General features: G+C 31.5%; 1 protein-coding gene across 1 annotated transcript; it reads right to left on the bottom strand.

Moving 5' to 3' along the window:
• Nucleotides 1-465: 465 nt before the first annotated feature.
• Nucleotides 466-21771, bottom strand: LOC129950349 (GTP-binding protein Di-Ras2). The gene is made up of 7 exons (XM_056062259.1): nt 21312-21771; nt 14403-14750; nt 12836-13003; nt 4857-4966; nt 1851-2011; nt 1296-1404; nt 466-668 (listed from the first exon to the last, which is right to left on the bottom strand). Exons 2-7 carry the CDS (start codon nt 14565-14567, stop codon nt 590-592), a joined length of 792 nt encoding a protein of 263 aa, XP_055918234.1. The 5' UTR covers nt 14568-14750; nt 21312-21771; the 3' UTR covers nt 466-589.
• Nucleotides 21772-24127: the final 2356 nt, after the last annotated feature.

The following is a 24127-nucleotide window of genomic DNA, read 5'->3' on the forward strand; positions in this document are numbered from 1 at the left end:
TTAAATTTGATTTGTTAACTTACTATTTCAATATTCCTAAAACTGTCATTGAAAAATTATAAGGTATATAAATTCGGAGCACGAACGAGTTACGTCTGCAAATTATAAACATTTTCTACGGAAATTTTGGAACTTTAAGAGCTTTAACTTCAATTTTTTATCGAAATTCTTGCCTTATCTGACTAAATGAGCTTTTTAATAAACAAAATACGCGTTCTTGGTAGGGTGAAACTTCATCCACAAACTGTTTGGTGAAGTTAACATGCCGGTGGTTGTAGCTATGATTAAAAGTAAATTTAATCTTACTTTTTATATAAAACTGTAAAAAGTTTGAAAAGAGAACTTCCATCGTAAAATTAAAAACTTTTATATTTGGTCCATAAAAACTAAAACATTTATGCAACTGGCAACTGTTTTGTATATAATCTTCCAGATTTAAGACATTACAATTACAACCAATCCAAGCAAAAATACAAGGTTCTTATTTATTATGTAATCTTATTTTGTTTGTTTAACTTATTAGTTCAGAAGAGTATAACTATTAATAATAACAATATGTTTTGGTTTAATTTTATAACGTATGTAAAAGTTATTGAACATTGCAGTCATCCCCAGCAGCATTGTTTATTTGTTGCTTTGTTTTTCTGGACGCTCTTCGAATAAGTGATCTGAAATGAATTTTGTAATAAGAATAGTATTAGTTAGAGTAGTCTAAACCAAACAGTTTTTAACAATCTGTGCTAGGTGCACAACAAGCGAAAAACTTAATATTCATGCAATTATGCTAGCTAATTATACATGATCTATTCAATTGACAGCTGTCAGTTTGACAATAGTTTATTTTCATTGAATTATTTTAATGGCTGCGTTCAATCTCGTGTTGGATAGGATATGCTGGATAGGATACAGACAAACTTTTGGATTTCGAGGTCCAAAATTATTGTGAAATAAAATGTTGGTTGGATAATTTTAAAAATTCACTGATTTTTACCAAAAACGTACAAATTTGAAATCAATTTTCAAATTGAACCATAAGTTATATCCGCTATTATGTCAGATACCCACATGCACCCAAATACTAGGATACCTTTGGATCCCTTTTTTGACATAACAGTTGTTCTTTTTACACATAAAACACTAAACGTATCCGGATATCGAATCTGCTAAGATTGAACGCAAATGAATGATCATCAAAAAAGAAAAAAATTTAAATGACATTTCCATTTGGTTCCGAATTTATTAAGCTCATAAGAAGTAAATTAAGTCCATGTTTTAATCTTATCAAATTAACTTACCGTGACCTTGGTTTGAAGGCTGATTCTCCACTGGCATCAGATTCAACAATTGATGACTGGTTACTTTTTTTATCGTTAGTTATGGATGGGCTTGCGTTACGGTTTTTATCTACAAATAATAAAAAATTAATATTTATTTACAAATAAATCAATTTGCTAATTAATAAATATCAAAACTGAAGCTTAGATCACACGATTAATGTACATATATGTACCTATCCAATTGTAACCAAATTTGTGTATTACTGTCATAAAAATACACAAAACGTCTGCACCACAAACTTTGATGACCACAAGTGACATACACAAACAATTTGTTTGAACCATTGAAATGTGTGGAGCACACAAACCATGTGATCTTAGCTTTAGATGTAAGCGATGTTTGGTTGGACGTATGATGGACGATTTTTCAATATCGTTTTTGAGGTTAAAGCAACTCAAAAGTTGTTTTTTGTAAACGTAAAACATAACCGTCAAAGATTTACATACTTTAAGTACTTTAATTTATTTTGGCATTTACAGATTTCAAAAAAATTACACGATATAAAAACTTACTTCTACTTGAGGACGCACTAACATAAGCTGATGATCTTCGCTTTAAACCAGATGTACCCTCATTTTTACCAAGTGGCAGGTACCTCGAGAGGGAGAGTAAGCTTTTGAATAGTTCTGTTGTGTTATAGTCATCTTTCGCTGAACACTCTAACACCTTTGTTCTGAAAACAACCAAGAATATAAAAGAACTTTTTTTAGTAAAGCTTATTAAATGTAACTTAAAAATCCTAAATAAAGGGCAAATTAAATAGTTAAGTTCATGTAATTATATAGAAAAGTGATTTTACTGAACTTTCGTAAAGTGAAATAAAATAATAATGTTTTGATTTTAGCACAAACCGAAGCGATTTGAGCTGAGTGTTCCACCAGTCATATCTCATATGATTTTTCTCTCTATAAAATAATTAATTTGAAGGTTGCCCTGCTTATTTCGTATATATTAAAATATCCTCAGTTTAAAATTAATTTAAGATTAAGAACATTAAGTAAATAAACAAATTGGGTGGAGCAACAGTCCGTTGAGAACTAGGGCCTAGTCACTTACAATACAACTCTCAACCATTCCTTGTGCGAGTACTGTTGTCAGGGATGGAGAGGACCTACAGTTTTAAGCCGAATCCGAAAGGCTAATTTGAGAAGAGGAAGTTCCCGTGAACAAAACTTTGGATGGCATAGACAGGGATCAAACCCAAAACCTCTGGCATGATAGTTTTTTATAATCATTTGTATTAATTTATTCTTAAAACTTACATCTTAATCTTAAAGCTAGACAAAAATTCATAAAACTAGCCTTATTAACTGGCAACTAGATTACTGGCTCTAAGTTAAAATATAACACTCAATACTAATGCCTTTCGGCCCTAAGATCTATCTTACTGTAATTCATTTTATTTATTCTTGTATTTATTAGAAAATTTAAAAAAACTGATATCAATATCCGTTTTTATATTTACTTAAAAACAACTTAAATTAGGTCCTTAAATAAAACTTAAAACTAACTTAAACTAAATATTCTACCTATAAACTACTTAAAAACTAGAAAACCCACAGCAGCAAATCTAACTATCTAACATTTTTTTTTTTCATTTTCCTTTTTTATTTTCAATTTTTTTTCTTATTCCATGTTTTTTCTTAATTATTTTTTTTTGTGCCACCATGCCTATTCTACTTAAAATTAAATCCTAAAACTACATAACAAGTATGTAAGCCGGCCAAGGCTTAAAACCCCATCTTGATTACCCACTATCAATTGCCGATTGAAGCCACTAAAACTGGTTATCCTGCGTCACTCTATCAGTTAGGTTCCGTTCGGACACAGCCCTACTGAACCAAAGGAGCTCTGCTCCGCCTTGTGCCATGAGACGTCCCGATTGAACAGGAGTCGCCTATCCACGGTTCGTCGTCTGACGTGGTAGATTAGCGGAACTGCCAATCTATCCTGTATCAGACCGCTTCTATCTAAAAAGAGCAATGTCTCTGGTGGAATGAAGCCGCTCAAGCGTGCATTCTCAAAATATTAGTCGTTCGGATAGAACGCCCCGAAAATTAAATTGTTGGTCGAATGCATAGCTCTTGCGATGTGACCTCGAACGAGTTTTATCACGAAATTGTCAATTCTGTTGATTCGAGTCTCGTTGTATAGGACCTCGTTGGAATAGTAGTGCGCGTAAGAAGATTCGTCTGTTCTGGAAAGGGGCAACGTTGAACCACACAGGACAACCATAAACGATCATCGGCCCTATGAGGGCCATGTTGCAAATTACTTGCACTCAGGGGTCAAGCCGACTGGTAAAAAACAGCCGTTTCGTCAGAGCGAAGGCTCCGCTGTCCCTGAAGATTAACGATGCGCCAATTCTTGCACTTATCCCTCGTGACCATAGCCAACGGAATCCGGAACAGAATTGTTTCGGACTTCTGGACATTTATTTTCAGTTTCAAGTCGTCGCAATATCGCTGAATCTTGTCAAAATCACGCTGCAAGAGAATTCTAATAACCTCAACCTTCGGGCCGTTCTGTACGCAAATAGATCGTCGGAGTACGCAATTGCCTTTGTAAGACTATCTATCAGATCGCTGGTGTAAATGCTGAAGAGAATCGGCGAATTCACCGCCCCCTGTTGAAGACCATTTTTAATTGAGAAAGTTGTGGTAGAAGTTACATTGACACTTTTGACAACAAACTTTCTACCGTTAATCATATCATAAAGTGTTTACAACAATGGCTTGCTTATGCCAAGCCTGCTCAGTTTTAGGTAAAGACCCTCTAACCATACGGTGTCAAAGGTATTTTCCAAATCAACTAGAACAGCACCTGTCCATTGTTGTTTTGATTTATTTCATTGGAAATCAGAAACGAGTTTAAACGCAGTCCAACGCACTTATCATCATGCCACGGATACTAAGAATTTATGGCTTGACAAATAAAAAACCTATTCAGTTTACTTGTTAGTCAATGTGCCACGATTAACATTCAAATATTACAATGTTAAGATCAAAAATTATCAATTTCTTACCTTATTTTTTTAAACTTAATTTGGCAGTGTGAACTACTTATACAACTTATTTTTTTTTATAAATAAAATTAGTTTTATAATTTTTTAAAATTGTTTATGCAAGGGGAAGTATTGTTTTTAATTTTCTTTTGCATCACCATCAACTTCAATAACTATAGAGCAAAGTTTTTAACAAAGTCATTTAAACATAAAACCGTTCAACACGATACAAATTAAAAATAATATGGGAGTGATAGAACTGTTTCTTAAGTCTTTTTAATCTCCTGATTCTAATCTTTCTTAAGTTTCTTTCAACTTAACGAATGTTTTATTCGAAATTCGTAATGAGATCCAAATTTAAGAGACATCATTGTATTTCATTTAAAATATTCAAATTAACAATATTTGTATGAGACTCAAAAAACAACTCATAAACAAATTAATTTAAAATATATTATGATAAAGTTCAGTAGATGGTATACAAAATAGACGTCACTCGAAAAAATAAACTTACCTAATTTTTGGAAGCTCACAATTCACCCAATCGGTAACTTCGTCCAGTCTCACTTCTCGATGAGATAATGATAGATCTGATTTATTACCAGCTATAACAATAGGTATGTCCTGCGGATGAAAAAAAATATTTTTTTTTACAAAAGTCATATAAACAGTCTTAAATCATTAAACAAATATATATAAATACTATGTGACTTGGAAATAAATTGAAGTGAAATAATAACACTGGTCAAGAATTGTGTGTAGCTGCTAATCAAATTATACCTCTTCTAAGATTCCTCTTGTATGGCCTTAGTTTAAATTCGACGTCAAAATCAATATATTACTCAGGTTTTTGATATGCATCTTTATATAGTTCGAAAAAAACTTATACTTGGCTGTTTATCAATATAATTTAATTTTCAAAAAGTCTTCATCTTCATTTGTTTATTTATATCAAGTCTTCTAACCTGGTTCTTAACCTACAAATGTAAAACAGTATAAAACCAATTTTTTTCCCATAACGAATTTATTGTCTAAAGGTTAAACATTACACTTTTTGAAATACATTGACAATAAAATATAAAAAAAAAAACGTTGAAACGGCTGTTTCAGAATTTGAGGACATGTAATTCAAATCGAAGTTCGGAATCAGCACAAATTAAAAAAATTAAGTCTAAAACAAACTATTCAAATCACATAAATAATGAGTATTAACGAAAACCAAGTGAAAAACTAAAATTATTAAAACTGTATCTAAAATATATATATTTTTGAAAATCATAGTACAATGTGTTCTTAAGAACTACGTTTCAATTTGGTTTGGTTTGTGTGGAAGAATAAAAACTTAATTTTGTTGACCAGTGAAGTAGACAATACTTTTGGCTCGACGCGATTGAAAATCACCTTTAAATTATTTGTAGAGGTTTAATGATAACAAAATTTTTCGATTTTTCAAATTCCTTTTCAATAACTAAACTTTAAATTACTGTATCCAGCTTTGATATCAGCATTTTATCTTTATATATACGTAAACTAGAACTTTCTGCTCAATATTAATCATTATCAACGGACCAAGCCTTTTTGAACGAAGTAGAAACGTCCATCCAGTTGACTCAACAGCCAAACATTGTAGTTCAATTTGACGAAAACTGCAAAGCCGATGAACCAGCTAATACCCCTAGATTCTGCAATCCTGAAGAGATAGCTGTGATCATTTACAATTTGAAGTCGAAGAAGTCAACTGAAATGGACGGGATTCCTAACTATATCCTGAAAAGACTTCCGCAAGTTTTTATGATTATCTTGACAATAATCATAAATAACTGCATTAACAACTGCTATTTTCCAAAAAAGTGGAAGACAGCCAAAGTAGTGGAAATTCCGAAGAAAAGCACGAATATGACCTCCAACTACAGGCCGGTCTCACTCCTCAACAAAATCGGCAAAATTCTGGAAAAAGTTATATTAAGGAGGGTGAAGAAATTCTGCAACGAGCAAAACATCATCCCCGACATGCAGTTTGGATTCCGACAAGCTCACTCAACGATCCATCCACTTCCAAAGTTTCAAAGCAACGTCACCACCGCTCTCAATATCCACCGAGTCACATTTGGATAGTTTCTGGATGTCAAGAAAGCTTTCGGCAGCGTATGGATTGAGACCCTTTTCTTTCTTTCGACAGTTGCAAGTGTACAATTAAAAACCTAAAGGCTGGAGTCGCCCAAGGATCAAAATTTGGACAGTACCTCTAAAGCCTGATGAGACATCTGACCAGCCAGTGCCAACGGATTGTGAGAACCTGCTGTTTGCGGATGACTCACTCACCTATTCGTCCTCCATGTTTCCTACGATCACAGCCCGCAGAGTAGAAGCACACAAAAGCAGACTCTACTATAGTATTACCAAATGTTGGGAATAAGGGTAAACACCTCCAAATCGGAATTGGTGTGCTTCTGGAGACCCGTCACCAACATTAGCCGCTGTAGATCAGCTGCAGTAGCCCGAAACCTTGTTTTGAAGTTTCCGGATGGATCAAGGATTAAAGCCAAGAAGAACGCCAAATACTTGGGAATACAGGCAACGGCCTAGTCACTGATAAAGCCTCGATTCCCTTCGATCACCGAAATCAAGCATCAGTGAGTGTGGTTAGTAAAAAGATGGAGTACCGTCTCGAAACCTACTGCGTGCTTCTGTCTTTCTGTCTTGTATTAATGTCTTGTGTTGTTATCACCTTACATAGTCTAGTCGCTCAAGGTGCTGTGTTCTCTACTCTGTATATTTATGTAGTGTGAAATGTAATGTAATGTAATGTAATAACTTGGGAATACATCTTCGAGAGGAAGATACTAAGGGTATGCACTGATCTATAATTCGACCGCCAAAGACAGAAGCACTTTAGCAATCGAAGAGTCTACGAAGAAGCTGAGTCGCCAGCCACCCTAAACAATTAATGTATAATAATAAGTAGTATGATGAATATAAACCTCCATCAAGACAACCGGGTCTGAACAACCCGAGATGAACCTCGCCAACGTCACTCTTTTTTTGACCATCGATTTCATGTTAAATACTTTTTAATTTTTGTAATTTACCAATAAAGTTAGACCCCCTTTGTGCCAACAAATGGTTTTATTTAAGTTATTTTAAAATATTATTTATGTTAGAATTAAGCCAAATATATATAAATTTTGTATGGTTCAATAAATTAAAATGTAAAAAAAAATGTTATTCCTGTTTGAACTCCCATGTATGTTCACAGGAATTGTTTATAGTTTTAATTCATACTAAGGTGTGATTCTTCACGAGTTGTTTCGAAATAAAAATTGTTTATTATCTTATTTTTTTAGTCTCTCTTTATTAAAGTAACAAGAATACTAATTTAAAAAATGTATTAAAATTATAACGCTAGTTCAAAAAAAGTCACAATAAAAACTCGTATTTTAGAATACCTTAAGCAAACCTTAGTCACGTGGCTACAGGAATAGATTTTATCTACTACCGTACAAATTATGTTTTTTTAACTACTCGTGTTATTGGAGATACTGGATGCTTATTTTTGTTTACATAATTGCTGTGCTGTGAGCCGTATGACTTTACAAAGGTGATTAACCATACGGAAAAATTGGCCAGTGAAAATCTCACATTGACTCCATTATAATAAGGAATCACTGATAAGTCCATTACATATAACACCTATTTACCTATTTTATGTTTTTATTTAAATTTTTTTATTCCAAATGTCAGTTTCTGGTTGAAGCAAAATCAGGCTGTTATTTTTAGTCAACAAAAATTATCATTATTATATCCATGTCAAATGGAAATAAAGTCGATTTAAATATTGTTGTTGTCTTGTTCTTTATTTTTTTCCTTAAAAAATTCGAGCTTAAAACAATTTTCCTTAGAAAAAACCAACTGCAACCTCAGGTGGGTTATAAAGCCCAATGTTTTTTAATTGTGGCTAAATTCTCTCATCATTACATCCTTGAAAAGATGAAGTAAACTGCAATCTGCGTAACAAAAGGTCATTACTAGCCGTGTTTTTTTGGTATTCCATATGTAGTACAGTGATAAATTGCCAAAAAAAACGATCGGCTGTAGTCCGATTTTTACATTATAAAGTTGATACAATTGAATATTTGCCAGAAAAATTTATCAAAAAATTCAAAAAAAAAAAAAATAGCAAAATTCAGACCAAGGGGAAAAATCGTGTAAGCTGATTTTTTATAATTGGCTATTAAAAACAAGAAAATAAGTCTGTGTAATGTGATAGTCGATTGCAAAGTTTTAACCAAACAATCTTACATATGTAAAATAAAAACTTCAAAAAGGGGTTTATTCGTAGACATTAACATGTGGTGTGAAGCGAGCTTGAAGATCGCATTAATTCTTTATATACCTGAATCGAGTTGAAATGAGCTTGATTCGACTCGATTCCAGTCGGGGATCGGAGTCGAGTCAAAATTTGTGAAGAAAAACCTATGTGAAGGAGTTTTCTAGATAATGTATTATGGTCTGTTTATTTGCATGTTTGTATACACAAAATCTAGTTTTGTTTAAGTCAAATAAAAAAAAAAAGTTGCACATGGAGCAGGTAGCGTATTCTTATATATTGCATTGTTTAACACGAATCAAACTATCTCACTTGCAATTCATAAGAAACATCGAAACACCATTTGCATTGTAGAAAGTGCTGTCAAACTTAATCATTTTTAAATCTTCTTGTGCGGTGGCAACACCAAAAAGATATATTTAATCTAAACTGAAATAAACCTTTGGTGGAAACAAAGCAATACTAAATTATCTTTTCTCTTGCAAAATAAGCCCAGTTAGTCCATTTTCATTAACAAAACTAAATAATATTAACAGTAACAGATTGATTTTTTTCCCCCAATGGAAAACACATGATTTCAAATGCTCAACTACTCAATGAACACAGCCATCGAGATACAAATGCAATATCAATCGTACCAACATTTAAGAAAGAAATCAAATGAGATCCATTCGAGACTCGTATAAATGTCAAAAACCCATCCGTAGTAAGATTCTACTTTAACTTTTATCGGTAGTATTCATACTACGGATATTATTTTTGTTACTCGAGTAAAATCCTACTATGCTATTGATAGATTTTCCAACAAAACACGAGTACTTCCGATAATAATTTTGACAATTGATTTTAAAACAATATTTATATTTTTAACCTCGAAAAGAATTCAAGTTGTTTTCTTTATAATTAGCGAACACTAAATGGTTTTGTATACCTTTAATATTCCAAAGTCACAGTGTGAGCATTAAGAAAAGGGGGAAGGGTTGGATACGAGGTGTCGGCGTACATTGGTTTTAAATTTCTGAGCATTCTGGGCTCGAGGGTAAACTGATCTGAATTCGTAGAATCGCGGGTATTACGGTTAAATTGTTTAAGGGAGGAATCCAACTGGCTATTTCACTAGAGCATAGTCCGTTAAAATAACGGTAAAAAGGGTGAGGCAAGAAACCTTGTGTCGATGTTCGAGTGATGTAAACGAGTTGATAATGTTAATGTCATTTTAATAGCTCTTTTTTGAATACTGACCAAGATAAGTTACTGGAGCACAAGCCCAGAGATGAGAGCAATATTAAAATTTCGGACGTATATAGGTTTTGTAGATTGTAGTCAGACGGAGATACAAATTTCTTGCAACGTCTCAAAAAACCTAGACATCTTGCGGCATTTTTGGCAACATCGCGTATGTGATCGGTCCACAAAAGGTGGTTGCTGATGCACATTCCGAGGATGTCAAGATTTTCCGTTTCGTTGATGCAAGTGCCACTCATAGATAGTGACAAAGAGGTTTTATCTCGCTTTAACATTGCAAGACAGCATTGCGTTTTCGAAGCATTATATTTCACACGATTTTGTATTCCCCATTGGAATGAGCTAATCATATTTTTCTGTTGCAGTTCCACATCCCAAGAGGATGGTTGTGAGTCTGGACACGAATATGATAAGCTGAGAGTACTGTCGTCAGCGAAACAATGTATTGGATTAGAAGTAGCAGACACGAGATCATTTATAAAAATGAGGAAAAGGGTCGGAGACAAAACGAATCTGTCCAAAACAACTTGTATTAAACGGTTTGAAAGAAAATTTTAATATAACGAAGAAGAGATTCGTCGATACCGAAAGCACGTATTTTTGTTAAGAGAGCAAGATGCCATATTTATCAAATGGCTTTGAAATATCCAAAGAAAGTCCAATAATCTTACTTTCTCCAAAACGATGTAACCATGAGATCACCAGTTGACCTATTGCTACGAAAGCCATATTGCCGGTCATTAAGAAGCTTCCGTTCTTCAAGATATTTCTTTAGTTGATAATTAATCAGCGTTTCCATGACCTTAGAAAGAAGGGACGTTAGTGCTACCGGTCGGTAATTTTTGGGAGAAGAAGATTCGCCTTTTTTTGGAATTGGCTGAACAAATGCAGTTTAAAACAACTCGGAACGAGCCCAGAAGAATAGGATAGATGGAAAAGCTTACGCAGTGGTTTTGTTACCTTCAGAATAATAGCGGGGATACCATCTGGGCTAGCGGATTTATAATGTTGAGATCTTTAAGAACTCTTGCCACATAGAATCATTTACGCGTTCAAGAACTGGGGGAGTCATGACACTATCTGGTAAGGTGGAATTTTCGGCGAACTACATTGCAAATAAGTTGGCTTTATTAATAAGATAACTAAAGAAGTGTCATTAACAACAAGCGCAGGAGTCGAGGAAGAGGAAAAATCCCTCATGTTTTTTTATAAATGACCAAAAATTCGTACTGCCTTTGGGACATTGCAGTATTTGTCACCACAATTTTTGGTCATGTAAAAATTTGGTCATTCGAATATAGGCGCTGCACTCTGCAGGCCTTCCTGCCTTGCTTAAACTTTTTCCGGTTTTCCTCAGTTGGGTTGGCCTTAAAACACCGGAAGCTCACCTCTTTCTCTTTGTTGGGTTACTTGTTCCTTTTATGATATTTACAAAAGTCTTTGAATGTTATGAGATTCTGTTGCAAAAAAATTTAATTTCTTTGATTTTCCAGCACAATCCACATATCCAATTTTCGTTAAGGTTGACAATTGTGAAATATTAACGCTCACATTATCTGGGTTAAACTCGTCCACAGCCCAAAAGTACTTGTTTAACAGAATTAAGGAGTTTTAAGACGAAATGAAAGTATAGATTTGAATAATCACAGATTTATTTAACAATTAAGTAATTGCTTTAATGATGTTTTTAAACCATTAACCTTACAAACAGGAACACATGAATTAAAATGAGCATAACAATATCTCTTTTTGAAAACTTCTGATTATTTTTAATTAGTAAAATAAAAAAGAGGATGGGACGCGATCTACACTGATAACTTCCCATCCCGTCTGTAGATTTGTCTTGCTTAAAAGTTTGTAGGTTTTCGTGTTTTGTTTAAAAAGTTGTCAATTGAATTATTCTAACAAATTTAAAAACTAAAAACAATATTTTGCATAGTTGCATAGTTAGATTTCAAAATCAATTTTTTTATTAAATTGGATGAATGAAATTTATTTGAAGTCAATACCTTCTATTGTTCACGTGATGTCGAGAACCGAACATCATTTTTACCAAGTGATCTTACTGTTTTTGTAGATTTTATTTTTTATGAAAAAATGGCCTTTTGGATTTTTATCAAAAATTGACTTAAAGTCGAAAGCAATATTTTATGTGAGATATAATAAGTTTGAAACCAATATTTTTATTTTTTGAAAACACATTTGAGTCTAAAATCAATTTTTACGTACTTTTAGAAATTATTTTCTTAGGTTTTTTATTTTTAAAATTTTATCGAATGTTCAAAACAATATTTCTTATAAGATAAAATTAGATTCAAGCCAAAATATTAAAGTTTTGAAAAGATATTTAAGTCGAAAATCAATTTTTACGTACTTTTGTTAATTACTTTTTAGTTTTTTTAATTTTTTGTAAAAAAAACTATCAAATCGATTTTTCTCAACATTTTACCAGATGTTAAAAACGTTATTTTTCGTTGCACAAAATACTTTTGGAGTTAAAATCATTTTTTGTTCGTTAAGTTTTCGAGGTGACACATTTTTTTTCAGTTTCTTTGATTTATAAAAAAAAACGTAAATACAAAGTTTAATTTAAGTCATTGGTTCGTGAGATATTTAGGGTTAACCATAATTTTCACCTTTTTTAACCTGCTATGGTAAAAAAAACACAGATACAATTTTACTGAGAGCCCTTTCTGCATCTTTCTGCATTATTATCTGTATAACAAAATTTATTTGAAGTCAATATCTCTTCTGGTTCTTGAGCTATGGACGACGAAAAAAACGTCGCGAACGTACAGATGCACGGACATACGAACGTACGTACATACGCACACACAGATATCTCTAGGGACCTTGAAACGTCGAGAAATGTCAACAATTTCAATTTCAATTTACATAAATATTACATATTATATACTTACTTGGAAATCGGCTCTCTGTTCGCGGATCTCTTCAAAACATTGTTTTACGCATAGAAAACTTGGGGTGGATGTAGTCGCATAAACGAGCAAGAACGCATTTGCTGTTGCTATAGATAAACGCCGCATAGCTGGAAACTGCATATCTCCAGAAGTGTCCAAAATGTCCACCTGTTCCGAAAAGTGTATTTTTTTACAAGTACATATATAATTTTTAATTTGAATTTGAAAGAGGATGCATTTATATTTATAAACCTAAAATTAATGGTTTTCGCTTTACTAAAGTGTTGTTAAATTTTAAGAGCCGATTTTGAATGTGACCCACACCTTAACCTCAAGTTTGTTTCTGCATTTCTTTGGTATTTCTCAATTTCAGATTTACTCAATTTGAACCATTGAAATACACAAAATCGAGTAACGCGTTAAAGTTATTCAGGCTTATTATGAAACTGAGCTTTCAAATCAAAATGCAAATCGTGGACTTCATGATTTGATTGGTCAATTTAATCATCCAAATGTTTGAGTAAACCGAAAACACCAATGGATGCTCGTACAGCTCGTCCTTCAGAAAATATTGCTGCTGTTCGCAATAGTGATCCGTCTGAAGATCCGTCCATCTCAACTCTTCGTAGCGTCCAACAATTGCATATCTAACGCTCATCGTTGATAAACATTATGCATAAAGACTTGCATTAACACACTTACAACGTGCAATTAACTCAAGAACTAAAGCCTCTTCAAAATTTCGAGAATCGTCAATGGTCAGAATGGTGGCAAGAAAATCATCTTCAGTGATGAGGCACATTTTAATCTCAGTAGAATTGTCCATAAGCAGAATCACCGCATTTGGACCAATGATAATCCAAGAGTGATTGTCTAAGAACAAATGCACCCACAAAAAGTGATTGAGGCCGATCAGACAGTTACTGTGAAGGGTGTTCGCTATCATGAGAAGAACCAACTTTTTAAGATCCGAATTTGAAGATATGGATGCGGATATGTTGTTTCAATGGACCGGGCGGCGGCGCCATTAGCCATACAGCTAACGAAACAATGGCTCTTTTGACCAACAAATTAAATGTTATCTCACGTGGCGGTGATGTCAATTGGCCGCCTAGACCATTCATGTAATTTCACACCTTTGAAATTTTTGTTTGGGATTAATTATAAGAAGAAAAGGTGTACATCGATAAGCCAGTGTCAATTCAAGAGTTCAAGGAAGAGATAAATTGGCACATTAACAGCATATAACCTGAATTATGCCTCAGCATAATTGAAAATTTGGACCATCGGATGGAAGTGTGCCACCGAGATCGTGGCGGCCGATATTTTGTTCTATGCGTAAATGAACCATACCAATATTATCATAATAAAAAGAAATGACAATAATTTTCATAATAATTTGTGTTTAATTCAAAATCAACATCGGCCCAATAAAATAACTTCAATGCTGCTGTGAACATATGTTCAAATTTCAATTTTATTTTTGTTAAAAGATACAATAAGAATATTAAACTTATTATTCTCTTTGACATGATATTAGCTACATGTTTATTAAGACACAACTTACCTTCAATGTTACGCCTCCTACTTCATATTCTCTATTATATAAATCTTCTACAGTTGATCGATATTTGTCCGTATACGTTTTAAATAGGAAACGTTTGAGTATGCTACTCTTTCCTACCCCAGCACCGCCAAGTATAACCAGTCTTATTCGTTCCAAATCTGACATTATAGAATAATATCGTTTGTGTTCTTAAATGTTTTTGTTTGTTGATAGTAAGATCATTTTTATGGTCGTAATAGAAGAGTTTTTCGGAATGCTCCAATAGTTTTCTTTTGTTTTAGTTCATGTTTGTTTTCTGATATCACGTTGAAGATTTTATAACATCTCAAGTTTAATACATCACTTTACCTGAAATTGTTAAAAAAATAGATAAAAAAATTAATTGAAAACAATGTAGACACGTTTATGATCCTAACAGTTGGAATTTTATTTTCTACGGGTTTAAAAGAGTGCCTGGCCTTACTTATCCTCCTTCATCCAAAATACTTAAACTTATGTTTGTGTCCGACTTTCACAAACTAGACCCAAAAATTGTAACATCTACCGCAAAAGATAGTTTCCAATCAAATCGGGGAAAGATATAAAAAACATTGTCCTTATGATTCGAGTAAGATGTTTAATTCTAACTAAATTTAAAAATGTCAATACTATTTGAACTCTGCTCTATTATTAAGGCTTGAGAAATAGTATGGTAGACGGGTAATTGAAAAATAAAATCAAACTAAGGGCTAATACAAATGGGACGCCACATTTGCAATTTGAAAACCATGTGTCAAGATAATAAATTATTCTTTTGAGATTATTATTAGTCTTAAAAGAGGCACGACTGTCCTATGTTCAACCCATCACACACCATTCCAGTATGAATCTACAGAAAATACAACTTTGATATTAAAAAAATAGAGAAATAGAACAACAAAGTCGAACTTTATGAACTCAAACGAAAGCAGAAACAGTACTTGTACCGTTACTTAAAACTGTTCTCAAGCCACATTAACGATTTTAAAAGCTACGCCATTTTATCGTAAGCGACATTTTCAATTGACAAAAAAAAAACTATGTTATTAAAATTTGTTGTTAAGACATTAAGCCTCAATCTAAGATAGATACGGTATCCGGATACTTTTTTGTTAGTGTTTTACGTCTAAAATAACAGCTGATCAAAAACAGCTGAGATGTCAAAAAAGGAATTTAAAGCTATCCAAGACTTTCTGGGGTATGTAGGTATCTGACAGAACGGCTGATTCAACACATGGTTGAATTTCAAGAAACTTGAAAATTTATTTCAGCTTTTTGCATTTGTTGGTAAACATGGAAATGTTAGTAGAAGTTTTATTTGAGGATGTTCTGTACATAATAGACGATGAAAAAGCTATTTGCCTCCGAATTTTAGAATGTAGTTATGATCTTTTTTTTTAAACTTCAAAATTGACTAACTTTGTTTTATCTTACAACAATTTTGACTTCGAAGCTTAAATGTTTCTCTGCTTTTTTTATTTTTTGACAACTATCTCAATACAGCTATCCAACTTGTTCAACAAGGTATCTAAAAATCCACCTATCCAAGATATCCTATCCAACACGAGATTGAACGCAGCCATTGTCATGTCTTAGATTAAGCACATTGGCCAGCATCAAGCTTTTGACTTTTCGTTAACAATTTATTTTGGCGTAAATGGCTCGGATATGTAGTTGTTTTTTCATTTAAGTAGATAAAGAGGCTTATCACGTTTTTATTGTCAGTGTTAAAATTACAACATATATTTATATATTTCCATATGATATTAATGACAAATCAAAGACAATGACAGAAAATTACCATTTAACAATTGAAGATATGTTACCCAATGTTTCGCAGGCTCGAAACAAGCGATATACTTCGTATACTTATATACGAACGAGTATTGTAAATTTATTTTGTTTTAATTATTTCATTTTTGTAAGGCATACCCCAAAAACTTTGTCTTAGTGCCCCCGAAAGAATACTTTTTTGCATATAAATGTTTGTCGCCATTCTCAACTTTTTAAATTTTTTCTCTCGAACAAGAATACTTTTTATATTCGAAATAAAAACATTAAGAAAAAATTATATTTTTTAGAAAATATCGGACTACTTAAGATATGTATGTATGTATAAAAGACAGATTCCTGAAAAAATGGTTACAAAAAAATTCATTTTCAATTACTTGTAATGACTTAAAAATGTAATGAAAGACTTTCAATTACTAATAACAAGTATTTTAAAAGCTTTCATTGGCATATTTATGATTAAAAAACGCAGTAATGACTTTTTACCCAGAAATTATTTACAGAAAATATAATTTTGAATTATTTGCTTAAATTGAATTTTACTTTCAATTACGAGTAATTGTAATGGAAAAAATCAATTACTAGTTATTTGTAATTAAATTAAACTTGAAATTCATTTCGATCATTGTTTCCCACATCTGAAAAAAAGGTAGTAGTTACTCTTAAAATAAATGTGGCATATTCATAGATGTTTGCTAAACTCTTGCTAAGTTCTTACCAATCAAGTCCAGAGTTTGGGCTATTTATAAATAAATTTAAACCTAAGTTTAGGGCTAAATCTGTGGTTTAACTATAAAATAGCAATTGGTGTGTTTAAGTCATTATTATGAATGACAGTACAAAATAATAAGTTTGGAAATATAACAATATTTTTCTGCTTTGACCTGTCATTTGAAGCATAATTATAGTAGAATAATATAACCTTAACCTGGGGTTTTATTAAACACTTTTGGAAAATTGTCTATGAATAAGAACTGTGTTTATTTAACTAACAGGCCTTAAACTATAGATCAATAAATCACGACTTTAGTAATTCTCTATGAATACGCGCTAATGGCCAATGGCCAATATTTAACAACCCCGCCCATCCTTAGCAATAAACACTGGATATTTTGAAGGGAATTTATATTATGGTAACTTTGATTAATTTTTTGAAATTGTTTAAGTCGCAATAAAACCCAACTGGATCTATACGTCCACTGTATATCGATTTCTCAAATCAAACAAAAGAAACTATAAATTTGGTATTATATAGTATTTAAATAAGTTAAACTGAAATAAGACAAAATTGGTTTTATTACTCAAATAAACTTGGCCTTATTTCAAACTTTTGAAAATGGGCGCTGATTTCACTTCGCTTCATTTTAAATTGCTCCACATGACTACATTGAGATAATTGTATGCAATTTTATTTTGTCTTTGATAACTACGACTTAAGGTACAAACATTATGTATAATTAATTTTTAATTGACAGTTTTTGATCACCAAACGTGTGAGCGGGCTTATAATGAGAATATGAAAGATTACTTTTACTTTGGTTAACACAAAACAAATTTCAAATTCAGAGTTCAAATTTCAGAGTTTTGTAGATATTTCCACGAGGCATTGTAGTTTATAAAACAAAATGAAGGTGAATACGTAAACTTCACCTAAAAAATTATTAAGAAAAAATACTTTTTAAGTTTCAAGAAATAAACCTTACGCTAAATTTAAAGCGATTTTAACCTATTTCTCCTACTGTTCATGGCCTAAAGACTTAGAACTTTACTGCTTTTTTTCAAATGTTCCCACGTTAAAAACAGTTTGTAAAAGTTTATGAATTTCGTTAAATTACTTTTTTCTGTGTGCTGAGAAATTGTTTTCTTAAGTTACTCAGTTTGACTATCCTAATATAAAATAGTATGTGCACAAAGAATTATTTCCTGAACTTTTGTACATTTTATTCCACACATTTCCTTGTTACGAAATGTGTAGCAATACATCCAGGTTTTTATTGAATAAATAAAATTACATATATGAAAGGTATATATGAATATGTAGTTTAATTAAATAAATAACTTTATTACTACTTTTAAGTTTCATCCCTTAAAGCATACAAGTGCCTACTGAATGTGTCAATTATTGATTGTTGAAGAAAAGTGTTTAAGGACCCGGTTATAGCTATCAGTAAAATCCATCAGTAAAATTTGAAACAGGAGGAATCTCAAATGATTTACTGATGAGTGTTTATAGCAATCAGTAAATTTACGTCATTAAATTAAATGTCTTTTTGAAGTTTCTTTTTGAAGAGTTTGGTTTTTACTGTTGCTTTCATCAGTAAAATGTTTTATGATGTGATCGGAACAGTAAAAAATTGGAACACCAACAGTAAAACGAAATGGATTGTTCAGTAAAATGAAATTTCATCAGTAAAACAATTAAAATAGATTTATAAATTAAATAAAACTTTAAATGCATTTTGAAACAAATACTTGAATATATGATTTATTTTATTGCACTAATCTTTTGCTAGAAATAAATCTGTAACATGTTCAAAATCTAAAATTTGAGTGATGGATTTTTCTGATAGCTATAACCGCCCATAAGTTAAACTTTTAGTTAACTCGTCATTAAAAATATTAATAACTTATTTTTAGGAATCTATTTTTGTCCTACTTTTCTCAGGTTCTAATTTTTATTTTCAATTTCAATACGAACTACTCAATATGAGCTACTCACAAGCGCCAGTTATACTCGTAGCTATCATTGGTTTTCATAATTGAAAACAAACATTGGAATTTATTTGACAGGTAGTTTATAGCTATCATTTAAAATTTCTGTCATTAACAAAAATATCCTGATTGAAATCTACCGACAAACTTTTACTGACAGAAATCTGTCATTGGAATTTTATGAAATTGGAGCACAAATTAGTGGAACGATTTATTTCGCTTTTGAAACATAAAAGTACCAGCTGTTAATGAATTTTCGTCCGAAAAATAGAAAAATACATTTTAAAGGCGCCAGTAATAGCTATCATTGGTTTTCATCATTGAAAACAAACATGGAAATTTTCTTGACTGGTCGTTTATGGCTATCATTAAAAGTTTCTGTCATTGAAATAATTTCCTAATCGAAATCCACCGAAAAACTTTTACTGACAGAAATCTGTCATTGGAATTTTATGAAATTGGAGCACAAATTAGTGGAACGATTTATTTCGCTTTTGAACCTAAAAGTATCAGCTGTAAATGAATTTCCGTCCGAAAAATAGAAAAATACATTTTAAGAAAAAACTAAATGCTCAATTACACTTTTTTTCTCAAAAATATTCTTTGTGTGATTTCCGATCAATCAGTATATACATACATAATTTTCATTTCTAATCAATGGAAAACACAGTCAAATATCGATTCAAAAATTTTCCCCGATCGATTTCAATAATAGCTATAACTGGTCCCTAATACTCAAAAATCAATTTGGCATCAAAATATCACTGTGCTTGAAAATGTATCTCTTTACTGTGCTTGATATTTTGCCGATCATGTTGAATTTGTAAGTTAGGTCTTATAAGGAATATGTTTGGGTTAAAAGTTTGTCAGACTGTTACACTAATAAAAGCAAAAACGGGAAATATGTCTTTCTTACATATAAACGGTAATGTACATTTCGTAAGAAAGTTTTGTTTTATCAGTTTTCATTTTTTTTTTTAATAATTCGTCTAAAAAGTATTGAGAAAACTTTAGCGCTTTAAAGTTTTTGCCACATGCAGGACCAAGAGTGGTTCCAAAAAAAAGTTAAATGTTATTGCATTGAAATGGTTAAGTTCGTTAATCGTCTGTAAAGTGTATGGGACATTCTTTATACATATGTACACACATGATGCAATGCGGACTTTTTTTAAATAAAATAATTTCCTCGACTTTTCTAGGAGCACAAATAAGTGATGACGTACACTTTTTTGGTACTTATTTATATATTTAATTTCATTGATTTTGATATAATTCAGTGATATCATTTATGTAAAAATAACTGTGGGTGTATTTGATTGTATTTTGTATCTTATTGCTTAAAAAGGTCTACGACTTTACGTTGGGTAGCTGGATTGTCCTGATTTTATGTTAGCCCTGACCTCGATTTTTTGTTCAATCCGCTTTAATAAAGAAAACACTTTTCATATGTAAAAGAGCTAAATGAAACAAATTTAAAAAAAAATTTAGAAATTACAAACCGCATAATCCGCCTAGACTTGTCTAAATACTCTCGCTTTACAGTTTAGAAGATCTGGTTCGATTTTGTTTGTTTAAATTTTTGCAACCAAGGAAAAATAGTTATGCACAACAGTTTAAATTTCGCACCGATCTAATTTATAGCTCAATTCTACAGGGGCTTAAAAGTACATCAACATAACAAGATTTTCCTTTATCTGAATGTATTGCTATGAAAATTATTTTAGGAAACACCTGTGGGGTAGAATTTCAGACTCCACAGCCAACCCCTCTGGGAAGTGTTTCATAATCCTTTGTGCAATAAAATTAAGTGTTTTTTTTTTAATTTTTGAGAAAGTTACAAATTTTAAAGTCATTTATTGATAAACGAAAGTAGAACTTGTGGTTGTTAAATGCTTAAACAGAGGCCGACAAGTCAATCAGATCTTATTTTAGGGAAATTCGATACTCGGCATGTAATCTTCTAAAGCTTGAATCTAGATATAAACTAAAACTAAATAATAAAGAATAAAAAAACAAACGTTTTTGAAATGGACGTGAGACCCTGGTAGGTTTCAAATGCGTTTACAAGATTTATGTTATTTGAGGACACATTTATTTTCTGTGTGAATGGGTTCTCGTATTAAAAATAAGACATTATTTTTTCATACTATGTACATACGTAGGTACCTACCTATAAAATCTAAGGTATCGTATCTTAAAATTCAAAATCTCTATAGACATACATACCTAATATTTACATTCGCAATAAATCTAACAATTGACTACGATTTAAAATAAAAAAAAAACTAGATAAAAAGGCCTATTATGCATATGTTCAACTTAGCTTAAGTCTCCGAACATTCAATTAATCCGACAAAATAAGAATTCGTACAAACATTACACACTTACATTAGATACCTATAAAGTCAAGTAATCCAATTGGTGCATCAGCAAGTCGTACTCATTTAAGTTTTAACTTTCTATTAAATTACGAAACTTCCAACTTATTAAATACCAAATTACACAAGATTTTCTTTTCTTTTATTTAGCAAAAAGAAAACCTCAACAAATGGTTTTGCACTCCAATTTCTTAGCTACAATAAAATTCAAAAACATAAAATACACAAAGCCAAACGTATACGTTTCACAAAAACAATATAATCATTTATAGCCCTTGCCACAGTAACACGCGTTTAATTTATGGTAGGTAGTTTAATGGCTCAAGGAAAATTCAACCGCAGAGATGAAAAATTACAACACATTTTTTCATCAACACGACTTCTTTAAGAACGATTCGATTACAACCTTAAACGGATTGCTTCCGAACAGGACGTATTAAAGTTACAGACTGGACATGAAGCAGGGCACAACAGCCTGCATGACTGTTGTTTACAAAACAAATTATCGTAAACGTATCAACAAGGAGCTAAGATGAACCTGAATCATTGTGGTGGAGATATTTCGAAAAGTTATTCCAGTCTTGAAAAGCGCATGTTCAAAAACCTGAGTTTCGGTAGAAAATTCGAATTGAATGTTTTTAGTACAACATTTTTGGCGGAGGAGCATCATAGATGTGGGGTAATGCTAAGGATATCTACTTTCACTCATTTTCATTCGAATTTTCTCAATTCGAAAAAGTAAATAGCATGATTTTGGAGAAAAGGAGAAGGAGCAGCAGAAGGTAGCTTTAATATTGTACAAATTGATTTTAAATCTTCTTGTAGGAAAGTCATGCGATTTGTAATGATGAACATTTTATATATTAGCATTATTTGGTTAGGTCCTTTCCATTTCAGGTAGTATGTATCACGAGCATGTACAAGTACATTTCCGTAAAATTAAACGTTTAAATTATTATTAATGGGTGTGGCAGGTTGGGTCTTAAAAAGGATATACATAAACTTTCGTGTACCATTCGTCGTCATCCCCAATTATGGCGAGTTAACCCATTAAAAACTAGGATTTTGCATAATTTTATGTGAAAGTTAACTCAAATCAAATTTTTAAATGTTCAAAAAGGAAAAATGTTTGCTTTTTAATTTGAATCCCAAATCTCACATCGCAAATCAATCGTAGTTCACAAAGTCTGTGATCTTAAAAGTGATTTGTTTGAAAATTATGTGTAAGACTATGCTACAAAAATAAAAAAGAGGCTGGGATGCGACCCACACTGATTACTTCCCGTTCTGTCTGTCGATTTATCTTGCTTAAAGGATTATATGTTTTCGTGTAGGGTTAAAAAAGTTGTCAGTTGAATTATTCTTATTTTTTTTTTAAATTATCAACAATATTTTTAATATCATGAAACACTTTAGTTTGAAAATCTAGTTTGTTTAAATAGATTTTTAGTCGAAAACAATTTTTACCAATTTAAGTAGCATTCTTAAATTTTTTTAAATTGGATTAATGAAATTAATTTGACAGATATCGAAAACCGAACATCAATTTTTACCAAATTTGCGTACTATCTTTAGTAGATATTATTTTTATATGAAAAAAACGGGTTGTTGGATTTACTACTGAAAACTATTGAATTTAATTTTTTAAAGATAAAAGAAGTTTAAAGCCAATATCTTAAAGTTTTGAAAAGATATTTGTGTTGAAAATCGATTTTTACCAACTTTTTTTTAAATATACTCTTAAGTTTTTATTTTTTGTAAAAAAAACTGTCAATTCAATTTTTCTAAAAATTTTACCGAATGTCGAAAACAATATTTCTTATAAGATCAAAAAGCCATAAACTCAAATTTAAGAAAAGATATTTGAGTCGAAATTCAATTTTTACCAATGTTTTTTTAGGTTTTTTTGTATAGGTTTTTATTTTTTATAAAAAAAACTGTGAATTAGATTTTTCTCAAAATTTTACCAGAAGTCAAAAACAATATTTCTTATAAGTTAAAATTAGATAAAGCCTTTATCTCAAAGCTTTGAAAAGATATTTGTGTCGAAAATCGATTTTTACCAACTTTTTTTAAATATTCTTTTAAGTCTTTATTTTTTGTAAAAAAAACGGTCAATTCGATTTTTCTCAAAATGTTATCGAATGTTCAAAACAATATTTCTTAAAGATAACATTTGATTTAAGCCAAAATCTCATATGTGTAAAAGATATTTAAGTCGAAAATCAATTCTTACCTACTTTCGTTAATTATTTTGTAGGTTTTTTGAAATCAACATGCAAATAAAAAGATTTTGGGAGTTTTAATTCTCTATAATTTAAAAATATTGCATCGTTAAGCTCAGGGAGTTTTGACAAAATATAAATTTTGTCTTTTGCATGAACTTAGTGTATTTATTTCATTTTTGCGAAAAATAGGCTTAGGGAGTTTTCACAGAACGACGACGGTATTATATAAAATTTAATTCAAGTCTCTATCGTTTTTGGTCCGTGAGATATTTAGGGTTAACCAAAATGTTCACCCCTTTTTTATACTACTATGGTAAAAAAAACACCCACGCAATTTTCTTGAGAGCACTTTCTTTCAAAACTTTCAAAATTCATTTGAAGTCGATATCTCTTTTGGTTCTTAAGCTATGGACGATGAAAAAAACGTCGCTAACGTACGGACATACGGACACACGCACGCACAAACATCTTTTTAAAAATCTTTTATTTTGACTCTAGGGACCTTGAAACGTCGAGATATGTCAAAATTTTCAATTTGACAAATCGGACTCATTATAATAACTTCCTATGGGAAGTTAATAAAATGCACGACTGGGTC

Source organism: Eupeodes corollae, chromosome 3 (genome assembly GCF_945859685.1).
Source record: "Eupeodes corollae chromosome 3, idEupCoro1.1, whole genome shotgun sequence".
NCBI classification, from domain to species: Eukaryota; Metazoa; Arthropoda; class Insecta; order Diptera; family Syrphidae; genus Eupeodes; species Eupeodes corollae.